Raw genomic sequence first — 13,169 nt, forward strand, 5'->3', positions numbered from 1 at the left:
TACTAAAAATTTGTCGACAACCTTTTAATATATTAGAATAAACTTTTGAATTTTACTCAACTTTCTAACAACCACAGCTGAATAATCATGTTATATTCACTATTCATATTATATATTTATAAATATTGATTCCAATTTAAATAACAAAATCAAATTATATAAGTAAATTTAACAAATTGTATCAAAAAGTTTTAAAGCATAAAAATGATTTTAATACAAAATGGGTTATAAGATAAATATTTTATTTAACAAAAATAAGATAAATAGTTTATCTGTGTGGCTTTTGCAAAGTTTATTTGGTGGAGGCAACCCTATCGACCTAAGGGGAAGAAAGAAAGCTTAATTAGTGTGTACTAAGTGGAAGATTACAAGCTGATGAGAGGGTTTGTTGTGCTTTTAAAGACTTTGAGTCTATTATATCTTGTCTAACTCTCTTCTTATAAACTCTGTTTTGGATCTAAACGATTTGCTGTTTCTATCTACGTTCCTTCAATTGTGGTTTTTATGCTCTGTCCTTGTTACTTTTATCACTCTTTTGTCTTGCTATGGTCGATGACAAATGGTGTTTAAAAAAAAAAAAGGGTGGAGAATGATCAATTTCATCGCCTTCACAGGATTGTTGTGAACTTGTGATTATGGTTAGTATTAAACGATACTTTAGAGTTCTATGGACTTATTATAGCTTCTGTTTTTGTGTAGTTCTTAATACAGGTATGCATTGCTGAAAATTTGTGTACTGCATGCGAATCTTTTATTTAGCACCTTGAAACTTTCACAAAGAGTAACAAAATAAGAATCAAAGCTTGTTCAACAGCATCTCATTTCACATATCTTTGACCCTAAACAAACTGTAATGGATGGGAAGAAGAAGCAGAAGAATCTTCTGGGAGCAGCAACATGTTTAGGAACCAAACTGTAAAGAAAGGTTTGTTACTCAAAGATCAGGCATGCCTTTTCCTGTTTTAGCATCATATGTCTGCTCCCAAACAAACTCCATTGGTGTGTCTTTAGGTCCAGCTGCAAGCAAAAACAAGAAATGAAAGATCCTCTGTAATGCGCATAGTGAGATGTTATTTGAATATGTAACCTAGGTTTCAGTTCCATAGCAAACGAAAATCCACTAAAACTATACAGGTAAAATGTCATTTTTTAAGAAAAGTTGAGCTGCTACGTACCGGTAGTGGGTCTTGGCGTTGTCCTTATCTTTAGAATCTCTGGGCGAGGAATAATGGAACCAGATGTGCCTGTGCCTCTGGCCACTCTTACTTTTGTACCATCCTCTAGGTACTTTACACCAACCTTACAAGGCCTCCTGAGGTATAAAAAGATAATCGACATATAAAAAATCTCTCTCTTTGAGCAAAAAAAAAGAGTAATTTGTGAGAGTGATGTCATACATACCCGGTGACTGGATCAACAACTTGGACATTTGAGGCGTGAAGAGGAGCCTCGACCGTGAAAATCCCGCCTTCATGATCAGGACCTCCCTTTATATGCTTCTTGATCTGTGAATACAAAAGAAAAAAACATCAGCAAACTAGAGGATCCAAAACGCCACGTAGCTAAATGCATAGAACTAGACCCGCTTTGTGATTTTTTTATAACCAACAAACCAATCGATGCTTAAAGTTAAAGATAAGAATCAAATGAAGACTGATAAGTAACTCCATGATTTGTGTTAAGCTAGTGATATGAGCCTGATTCATTCAGTACTAGTTCATACTAAAGAAACGCAATCAAGGAACTGAGCAAACAATATATAATATAATATATATATACAGAACACACGATGATTCAAATTCAAGACTGCTGACTCACCAGATTCTTTCCTTCAACAATGACACGATTCTGGGATCTGATGACGCGCTTGATGGTTCCAGTCTCACCCTTATCTTTCCCGCGGATAATCATTACCTAACATAAGAAGCTCAAAAGTGAAACCAAACTAAACAAAGCACCAGGAGTGAAACAGAGTTGTACTCTCACATTATCCCCACGAAGTATCTTCCAGTGTCTGATGAGCTTCTCAGCAGCTTTCCAACCCATAGCTCCTAGTCCCTACCATCACAAAAAAAAAAAAGAATGTTGCTTTCACATTTCTATTACACAACTCATCTCGAAATGGAAATCATCACGAAACCCAAATCAAAATATTGAAAACTTAGGGGGTTACAAAGATCTACTTCGGGGGGTGGTCAATCACAATATTCGAAAAGGGACAAAAAAAACTGATGCTTTATTAACGAAATCGCTGGAGAGACGCGAAATCAAGTTTGGACTAAGGGGGAAATTCGAAGGAGCTTGCCTGTGAGGAAGAGTAATCGGCGGCGTTGAAGGTTTAAGTGAAGCCGGCGGCGTTAGCGACGGTGATTGGGGAAAAGTCGGGAGTATTTTGATTGTGAGTGTATAAAGCTAAAACCCTAAAATCCACTGATGAGTGACGTCATGAAACGTTAAGATGACCGCGCGTTTAGATATTGTTACAAAATGTTTTTTTTTTATTATTTTATTTTGTGGAATTATCAGAACTCTATATACAAATTTAATTATATTAGTATAGGTTTAACAGAGATGTGTAGAACTTTTGTATTTTCAGATGCAATGATCCGAAAATTAACAGATAATTATATAATTTTGAATTTCATTTGAGAGATCATTTGATTCTAAATTCCATTTTTAACTTTAAAATAGGGTATATATATAGATTTATTCTTACCCATGTCATTTACACTCTATAATCGAATAAAATAAAAATTTACTTAATAAGTATAGAAATGTATTTTTTGTTCGTCCATTACTCTTTTTACTCTAAAATAAAGTTGGGTGTAAAATTTAATTCCATTACTCCATTTTTAACTAGGAATGCTCTTATAGACCACCATTACTGAAACACTTAGGATACGATGCGCGGACCAAGCATCGCGTTCAGGGAAAGTATTCATGGTCTGGTTAGTTTACAGATAAACTCACCGAAATTTTCATGTTATACGGTTACAAGATTTTTTAAAAAAATACTTTTAAGACTCGAAGCCTCTCTAGCAATGCTGGTGCTCAGTTCTTTGTTTGAATGATAACCCTTCCTTTGCAACTCAGTTAGTTTTGTACGAGGCTCAGAAAAAATGGCGTTGCAAGACTAGTCTAATACTAGTGGTGGTGTGTGTTAAAGAGAGTCATCTTCCAAACACGATCCATTGGTGTGTCCTTAATGCCAGCTGCAAACAAAAAACACGAAATATTTGGGCAAGTAATAATCTTATCTAAGCTACTACCAAATCCTTTTTCAAGGTTATATTATATTAAAGATGTTATATATGTGGTTTATCAAGATTCAAGAATACAAGTTATTGTATCGATACATCTTTCTATACATCCAGACCTTTAAAATGTAACAACACAGGCATTACCAGATGTTGATCAAGAAGTTTGTTTTCATGCTTTGCCTTTGTTTTCCCCAGATGAGTGCTCTCCTATTATGACTTTTTCGGAGCCTTAGCACAACCGAGGTTCTCCGCACTGCAGGGATGGAGTGATAGAAGAAGATCTCTAGTTTCCAGAAACTTTTCATCTCTTTGAATAACAACAAAAGGATTAAGAGTAGGAGGTGCTAGATTGGATTGTTCTGTTGCATGAATTCTAAAGAGTTGGCTTTGTTCTTTCGATGTTTTATGTATTTACGGTAACTAGTTCATTGAGTTGAAACTTCGATTAGTTGTGCCTTTATTATGCCTGGTATACAATACTATAAATGTTCCTTTGCTTTTATCCTTTTTTCATGACTACTAGTATTGATTTTGACATAGAATTCAACGAAATTGAATTAGTTGATGCAGCTTCTGACAGAAAATTGCGTGTCTCCTGCGAGAAGTACACTGACTATATCATAATTCAATGCTCTCTGAGACTCCATTACGCTGGCCATATTGATGTGGGGATGACTGCAACAACACTCTACAAGAAAACAGTGTTTACTTAAGCCATTTACCAATTACGATTAACTTATTTCAAAAGATTTTTCTATCTTTTCTTATGATATCTTTCACACGAAACCATAATTTGCATTGGTTGTAACTCGTAACCATCTCCTTTATACGTCGATAAAAAAAACGTAAACTCACAGCTGGCAATATCTATTTGGTAGCATATATACAAGCAGTCCAAGTACAAGGTCGAATCACTAAACCTACTCTCCCTAGAAAAAAAAAAATGGCGACAGATAATAATAAGCACCAGAACAAGAAGCTAACGATCCCATTCAGAACAAGAATCGCTGTCGCCGTTCTCAACACCTTCACCGATAGCGCTCAACGTCCCGACGGCTCCATCAACCGCCGCTTACTCCGCCTCGTCGATTTTCGCGCGCCTCCCAACCCCAAGCCTGTAAACTCCGTCTCGACCTCCGACTTCGTCGTGGACCCGTCTCGCGACCTCTGGTTCCGTCTCTTCACCCCGCACGTCTCCGGCGACCGTATCCCCGTCGTGGTTTTCTTCCACGGCGGAGGCTTCGCTTTCCTCAGCCCCAACGCTTACGCTTACGACAGCGTGTGCCGGCGTTTCGCTAGGAAGATACCGGCTTACGTCGTCTCCGTCAACTACCGTCTCGCTCCGGAGCACCGTTACCCTGCTCAGTACGACGACGGGTTCGACGTCGTGAAGTTCCTCGAGGAGAACCGCGGGAAGGTTCTCCCGGCGAACGCCGATCTCTCGAGGTGCTTCTTCGCCGGAGACAGCGCCGGCGGGAACATCGCGCACAACGTGGCGATACGAGTCTGCCGCGAGCGCTGTTTCGCCGCCGTGAAGCTCGTCGGAATGATCTCGATCCAGCCTTTCTTCGGCGGAGAAGAGAGGACGGAGGCGGAGAGAAGCCTCGTCGGAATGCCTCTGGTTTCGCCGGAGAGGACTGACTGGTGCTGGAGGGCGATGCTGCCGGAGGGAGCGAACCGGGAGCACGAGGCGGCGAAACCGAGCGTTGTGGACATATCGGGTCTGGAATACCCGGATACGATGGTGGTCGTGGCCGGGTTTGACCCGTTAAAGGATTGGCAAAGAAGTTACTACGAGTGGTTAAAGTTGTCCGGGAAGAGAGCAACGCTGGTCGAGTATCCAAACATGTTCCATGCGTTTTATATCTTTCCTGAGTTGCCGGAGGCTGGCCAGTTAATCCAGCAGATTAAGGATTTTGTCGAGGAGCGCGTGGGTTCAGAGTCCGCTTAGTACTTCATGTGTTGTCCTAAAATCTTAATGAATTATTATTATGTTAACTCGATTAGCAAAGGTATTATTAATATTAAGGTGTGCTTTTAAATCTACGTTTAAGTTGTTTGTTACACAAAAGAATCTATGGTATGTTACAAAAAACGATGTGTGAGATTAATCTATTTTCACTAGAGCTTAAAACGTGGAATTTAAAACATGTATCAGATACTAAATACTCTCCCTCTCTGTTCATGAAAGTAAGATTTTATAAAATGTTCACGTTTATTAAAAATTCAATAAATATTTATAATTTAATTTTTCTTTTACTTTATTATATATTGGGAGAATTGCCAATTGTGACTCAAAACTTGGAGTCAAACCCAAAACAATACCCCAACTTGGGTCAAAGGCAAAAGTAACCTAAAAGGCTATTGAAATTACAACTATCCCCTTGTGACCAAACAAAAAAACGGAATTTTTTTTACGTTTCTACCCCTCGCAAGTCGTCTAAACAGACGACTTGAAAATAAGTCGTCCAGACGACTTAACTGAAAGTCGTCTGGACAGTTAGTCTTAAACATAATTTAAAAATTTTGTAAAAAATATTTTGATAAGTGAAAAATGGGAATTATGTAATTAACATATGTCTTAGGAGGTATAAATTAAGATATAACAAATTTCAATTGTTTTCAGCATAGATGAGTGAAAGTAGTGAGTCATGATATTCTTTAGTTTATGTTTCATCAACATATGTTGTAGTATTGTATGTGTTCTTAGGGTTAGATTTTGGAAAGCATTAAAACCGTTTTTGAAAATTTTTAAAATTACTTATGCGTGTTCATTTCTGTGTATAGTAAACACTATTTAAGTATAATTTGATTTTATAACGTGGTTAGTTAGTTAATCTAGTCATTTTAGTTTAGGGGTTCATTTAGGGTCTAGGACGACTTAATATTTTGTCGTCTGAAAACAGACGACTAAATATTAAGTCGTCTGTTGTACATTATCAGCCAGAATAAGTCGTCTAAACCGGACCAAACCTTAAAGTTTACCAATGTACTTTTAAAGCTAACCGGATTATTTACCCAATATATAAGGTGATTTTTTTTTTGTTTCATTTTTCGCGAAATTCAGAAACCCTAACAGTTCTCTCTCAAAACCCTAACAGTTCTCTCTCAAAGGCGATTTCGAATTCCCACGATTTCCGAACAAACCATCGTTCTCAACGTCGGCTATCTATCTCACTTCATTCTCACCGTTGTCGCCGCAGCTTCTTCTAACCCTAGCGCCGCCGATTCCTCTAAACCCTAGCGCCGCCGATTCCTCTAAACCCTAGCGCCGCCGCTTCCACTATTTCCGAACAAACCGTCGCCCTCGCCACCGTGGTCACCAACGTTCTCACCGCCGCTTCCTCTAAACACTAGCGCCGCCGCTTCTTCTAAACCCTAGCGCCGCCGCTTCTTCTCTGTAAACCTTAGCGCCGTTTCTCTGTAAACCCTAACGCCGCTAAGTCATCAATCTCGAGGAAAAGATGAACATAAAACGTTGTCTCTATCAATTTACTCATTCTCACCGTTTCACGTTTATTTTTTCAGATCTATAACCGCAATGACGAGTACTCCAACTCCTTCTGCGACTGGAAGACTTGTAAGTAATTTAAGTCGTCCGGCTTTGTCTTCCAACTGGACGACTTAGTAGATGACTTAAATATAAGTCGTCCATTTGGAAGACTTTCCAGACGACTTAATTATAAGTCGTCTACTAAGTCGTCTGGACTTATATTGTTGTCTTTGATTATTTTGCAGACAAAAAGGATGGATATTCCAGAACTCCCCCGTAGGTTATACACATCAGGGGAAGAGCCAGAAGCCCACAATAGCATTTCGTATCATACGGATAACAGCAAGTTGCATACTGCTCTTAGGAAAGCTCTTACTGATGACGAATTTGAAGAGCTCAAGGAGTCGAGTTTGGGAGTTTTCATCAAGTTCAAGGAGCAGGGATTTGGTTGGGCTTCAAGGCTGGTTCACTACATGCTCAGTTTCAAGCTGGACATTAAGAAGAAGTATGAGATGTGGTCTCTCGTTGGTCCAGAACCTTTGAGGTTTTCACTGTTAGAGTTTGAAAACCTCACTGGTCTAAACTGCGAGTACATCGAGGACCTTGAGACACCAAAATGTGACGTTACCCCAGAGATGGTTTCTTTCTGGGGGATGCTGGGAGTTCATCTGGAAGCTGGGCCAACTACTGATCAGATAATAGCAGCACTGAAGAGATGCGGGGATTGGTCCAGGGAAGATCGCAAGCGGCTCGCGTACCTCTCCATCTTCACTGGATTCATTGAAGGGAGAAAGTTTTCAACCGCTACACGATCTACTCTGGCAAGGCTAGTGATGGATTTAGAACGGTTTGAGAATTATCCATGGGGGAGAGTCGCGTTTAAGGTGCTGATGGACTCTTTGTGGAACAAAGAAATTGCTGGCTGTTACACCGTGGATGGGTTTATACAAGTTCTTCAAGTCTGGACGTACACAGCTATGCCGGAATTGGGTGCTAGTATTGGTGGTCCCAGAGCAGACAGTCCGTCTCCACCGATACTGGCTTACGAGGGCAGCAGAGGCCGCAGATCAATGAAAGCTGCTATCTTGAGTCAGGTATTTACTTCAATCCAAAAGACTGCGCAGACGACTTATTATAAGTCGTCTGGAAGGTCGTCCAGCTTGACGACTTATCGGACGACTTATAATAAGTCGTCTGGAAAGTCTTCCCAGCTGGACGACTTATCGGACGACTTAATTAAGTCGTCTGGAAAGTCTTCCATCTGGACGACTTATTAGACGACTTATAATAAGGCGTCTGGAAAGTCTTCCCAGCTGGACGACTTATCGGACGACTTAATTAAATCGTCTGGAAAGTCTTCCATCTGGACGACTTATTAGACGACTTATTATAAGTCGTCTGGAAGGTCTTCCATCTGGACGACTTATTAGACGACTTATAATAAGGCGTCTGGAAAGTCTTCCCAGCTGGACGACTTATCGGACGACTTAATTAAGTCGTCTGGAAAGTCTTCCATCTGGACGACTTATTAGACGACTTATTATAAGTCGTCTGGAAGGTCTTCCAGCTGGACGACTTAGTAGACGACTTATAATTAAGTCGTCTATTTAGTATTTTTTTTCAAATATCTAACTCGATTCTTCTATTTACTGCAGACCCGCGTGATCAACTTTGTTGAGAAGGACATTAGTGAAATGTGGCCAAAATGGGACTCTGAGGTTGAGGACCTGCCCGCGGAGAACATCATTAAAGTCATGTATGAGCGGAGACCGTGGAAGTGGACCATGGATTGCTGGGAAGTCACTGGTACTAAGGTCAATACAAAACCTAAGGTTGTGACTCCATCGAAGAAGGCCAAAGAGATGGTTGTGTTGGAGGAGGAGGAGGAGGAAGACAATCCAAGACCTCGGAAGAAAGCTCGTAAAGAGGCTCCTGAAGAGGCTAGAGAAGAGGCTAGAGGGGTGACCAGAGAGGAGTTCGAAATTATGTTCAAGGGCGTAGCTGAGGCTATGAAAAAAGGGTTTAATAAGTGCATGAGGGAGTTTAGGAAGTTGTCTGATAGATTGGAAGCTGTGGAGAAGAAGGTTGGTGTCACCAATCAGGCTACCCCTCCACCTCTAACCAATCAGGCTACCCCTCAAGATAAACAGCCTACCCCTCTTGCCAAAGAAACCGGGGGTAGAAACAAACAGGCTACCCCTCATGCCAATGAAACCGTGGTTAGTAACCAGCCTCCTCCTCATCAAACCAAACAGCAGCCTCCTCCTCCTCAAAAGAAACAGCAGCAGCCTCCTCCTCTTCAAAAGAAACAGCCTCCTCCTCAAAAGAAACAGCCTCCTCAAATCAAAGATGTTAGTATCAAATCCAGGGTTAACTAGTTGTCCAGACGACTGTAAAAGTTGTCTGGACGACTAGTTGACCCTGGACGACTTAAACGTAAGTTGTCTGGACGACTAGTTGACCACGGAAGACTTAATTTTAAGTCGTCCAGGGTCAACTAGTCGTCCAGACAACTTTTATTTAAGTCGTCCAGGGTCAACTAGTCGTCCAGACAACTTTTATTTAAGTCGTCCAGGGTTAACTTGTGTGCAACTTTTATTGCAGAGATGGTTGCCGGAGGATACAGCAACCGAGGCGAACTCGGTAAATAAAGCAGATGGTGTCACCTCCAAAGAGATTGTTGCTGTCACTTCCACCGATCACCAACCGAGCCTCGCTTCCACAGATCAACAACCGAGCCTCGCTTCCACCGAGCCAAGCGATCCAGTTTCACAACCGAGCCTGGTTGTATTGGACAAGCGTGCAAAGAGTAAACGAGCGAAGAAACCTGCTCCTACTGTGAGATCTCCTTATATGGCAGAGAAAAAAAAAGATAAAGTGGCAGCCTATAATCCATTTCCGCCAGTAAACAAAGAAAAGTTGAAGGAACTCGCTGATTGGTTGAAAACTGATCCGTAAGTGATTGCTTTACCCATAATAGCTTGATTTAGTCGTCCAAAACTGATTGCTTTTTTGTTTGCAGTCATTATTTAACTAAGATCGAGGACAAACCACGTACATCACCAACAAGGTGGTACCACTTCCTCCGGACAGCCAGAGGATGGCTGGAAGACTGCGTAAGTCTTCTGCACACGATTTAAGTCGTCTACAAAGTCGTCCAAGTAGACTACTTTCCAGACGACTTAAAGATAAATCGTCTGGAAAGTCGTCTACTTGGACGACCACGTAGACGACTTAAATATAAGTCGTCTTCGTCTGGTAACTTCTAACTTGTTATATTTAATATGCAGCATATAGATGCTTGGATTAATGTGCTAAGGCAGAGGTATCAGGAGAACCCACAAGCTTTCAGGAGCGAGCGAATGTGCTTCCTGGATCACAACTTTTCTCAGTCTTGGAGAGAGCAGTATCAGCTCTTCAAAACATCGGAACCTGATCACAAAGGTTTAGGAAGAGTTCTACCTGGTGGGGCGTCGTATTTTTATGACGGATCAATACCTTCATTTTGCCAATCAAACAAGAAGTGGGGGGAGGACATTGATGATATCTATGCGCCAGTGAACTTGGACGACAAGCATTGGGTTGCTATTTGGATATCGATCCCTAAGAGGCACATAGTCGTCTGGGACAGCATACCTTCATCTAGTGTACCAGACGCATGGGATGCGATAATGGAGCCTTTTCTCCAGATGGTCCCTTATCTGCTTGTTGAGTGCGCAGCCACCGACGAAATGCGGGTCAAATACGGGTTGGAGCCATACACATATGAGAGACCGCTGAAAGGTGTACCCACGGCCAACAATGGTGATTGTGGCGTGTACACTGTAAAGTACATTGAATGTCATGCGCTCGGGGGCTCCTTTGACCCTAAAGACTTTGCTAGGTGCAACGCGAAGAAAATGAGGGATAATATGGCGGTGGATATATGGAAGGAGCTTGTTGATCAGCATCTGAAAGAAAATGTGGATGGTGATAAGTTCGTGGGCATGTATGATTAGATTTGTATTTGAACATGATTTTTTAACATGATTTTTGTATTTGAACATGATTTTTTAACATGATTTTTGTATTTGAACATGATATAAGTTGTCTGGAAGAAATAAGTCGTCTGGAAGGTTTTCCAACTGGACGACTTACAAATAAGTCGTCTGGAAGGTTTTCCAACTGGACGACTTACAAATAAGTCGTCTAGAAGGTTTGGACGACTTATTATAAGTCGTCTGGAAGGTTTTCCAACTGGACGACTTACAAATAAGTCGTCTAGAAGGTTTGGACGACTTATTATAAGTCGTCTGGAAGGTTTTCCAACTGGACGACTTACAAATAAGTCGTCTAGAAGGTTTGGACGACTTGAAGGGATAGTAGAAGGTAGTCTAAAAATAAAATACACTTGAAGGGATAGTAGAAGGTCGTCTAAAAATAAAATACACTGGACGACTTAGTAGAAGGTCGTCTAAAAATAAAATACACTTGAAGGGATAGTAGAAGGTCGTCTAAAAATAAAATACACTGGACGACTTAGTAGAAGGTCGTCTAAAAATAAAATACACTGGACGACTAAATATTTAGTCGTCTGGACGGGTAATCAAGACGGGACGACTTAAATTTAGGTCGTCTGGACAACTAGTCAACTGGTTGTGTACATTGTGGTTTCGTATGGCCAGTTTCCTTGCAGTTTGAGCATCTCCGTGCCCTGTGTTTCTTCCTGGGTTTGTGTCCTCTCATCCTAGATAGCTCCAACCAAGATTGCCATCTTGATTTCTTCGGTCTCCCCCGACCACGCTTTAGTTCTGGAGGAAAGCATTCTCGTTCCTCAATATGTTGTGACACGATAGGATATATATTCTCTGAGTATCCTGCATACAGATAATTCTTTGAGTACAGTGGACATACAAGTGTGGAGATATGCAAACCAGCATGTATTCCAGCAGCTATAGCATGAGAGCAAGGTATTTTCTCCACTCCATAGACACCACAATCACACTTTGCATGTTCCAAATCAACCACACAGTCCATTTTGCCACCTTTGACAAAGAAATGCCATCCATCAATTGGTTCGACCGTCATCATACCCGCTATCTCTTCTCGAACAGCAAGCAAGTATTCAACAGCCCGGCTATGTTCAGTTGTGAGACTCAAAGCATCTTGTCTCCTTTTCCAATACCATTTTCCTAACTTCTGCCTTATGAACTCCAGCAGGAACGTAATCGGAAATCCTCTTGCTCGCTTCAGTGCGGAATTAATAGATTCAGCAATGTTGCTTGTTTTTATGTTGAACCTGTTCCCCTTACAATAAACCCTTGACCATAGCCTGACGTCGGCTTTCTCCAAATACGTTGCAAGTTCCGGGTTTGCACTCCGTATCTCAGCCATGTACCGGTCAAAATCGTAAACCGTGTGAGCATAAGCAGCCCCTTTCACCAAGTACATGAGATGTTTCCCTTTAAACTTTTTGACAATGTTATCTTGAAGGTGATAATAACATATTCCTCGGGTTGCCCAAGGAAACACCTTATCACACGCACTTTTAATGGCCTTGTGCCGGTCGGAGACTATCACCAGAGGCTTGTCATGAGATATACAACTAGCCAATTTTGTGAAAAACCATTCCCAAGAAGGTATATCTTCCTCATCCACGATCCCAAAAGCCAATGGGAATATCTGAAAATTGCCATCTTGTGCGGCTGCAACTAACATAGTTCCTCCATACTTTCCACTTAGGTGAGTTCCATCCACCACAATGACCCTTCTCTGATACTTAAAACCTTTGATAGAAGCTCCAAAAGAGAGAAATAGATACTTAAATCTTTTCATAGAATCAAGTTCTATCGCCGTGATAGAATCAGGATTTGCAATGGAGATTTGCTCGAGATATGATGCCAGACGCGAATACCCTTCTTCTGCTGATCCTCTCACCAATCTTTGTGCATATAACAGTGCTCTGTATGAAGTGGTGTAATCAAGCGCCATGCCAAACATGTTCCTCATTGCATCAGTGATATGCTGCGGAGTTATCCCATCAATGATTCCAACACGATCAATGAAAAGACTACCTACATACTTCGGAGTACAGTGTCTCCGCTGAGCGATTCGGTCTCCCGCTGAGCATAAATGTTTTTCCACATACTTTGTTACCCAAAACGTGTTTGTCCCATGTTTGACACTCGCTCTGACCTTCCATCCACAATAGCTAACCGGACATGTTGCCACAACGAGAGTTTTCGTTGATTTGTATAATCTGAAAGAAAACTTACCCCTCACTGCTGCCAACCGCAGCTCTGAAAGCAGTGCACCCTTGCTAACAAAACTCTGGTTGACATAGATGGTACCATTCGATTTTCCTCCTTCAATAGCATTTGTCTTAGCATATGCCTTTTGGATTTCTTCAAAACAAATATTATCATCATCTTCCTCGT

General features: G+C 41.1%; 2 protein-coding genes across 2 annotated transcripts; one reads left to right on the forward strand and one right to left on the reverse strand.

Annotated features, from left to right (window-relative positions):
• Positions 1-718: 718 nt before the first annotated feature.
• LOC111207567 (50S ribosomal protein L24) lies at positions 719-2,481 on the reverse strand. Its single transcript, XM_022705749.2, has 6 exons — positions 2,306-2,481; positions 1,987-2,058; positions 1,819-1,914; positions 1,402-1,505; positions 1,176-1,312; positions 719-1,017 (listed from the first exon to the last, which is right to left on the reverse strand). Exons 2-6 carry the CDS (start codon positions 2,044-2,046, stop codon positions 935-937), a joined length of 480 nt encoding a protein of 159 aa, XP_022561470.1. The 5' UTR covers positions 2,047-2,058; positions 2,306-2,481; the 3' UTR covers positions 719-934.
• Positions 2,482-4,073: 1,592 nt separating this feature from the next.
• Positions 4,074-5,306, forward strand: LOC106348326 (probable carboxylesterase 18). The gene has a single exon (XM_013788048.3). The coding sequence runs from the start codon at positions 4,204-4,206 to the stop codon at positions 5,209-5,211; it is 1,008 nt and encodes a 335-aa protein (XP_013643502.2). The 5' UTR covers positions 4,074-4,203; the 3' UTR covers positions 5,212-5,306.
• The last annotated feature ends 7,863 nt before the right edge of the window (positions 5,307-13,169 follow it).

Source organism: Brassica napus, chromosome C7, assembly GCF_020379485.1.
Source record: "Brassica napus cultivar Da-Ae chromosome C7, Da-Ae, whole genome shotgun sequence".
Taxonomy (NCBI): domain Eukaryota; kingdom Viridiplantae; phylum Streptophyta; class Magnoliopsida; order Brassicales; family Brassicaceae; genus Brassica; species Brassica napus.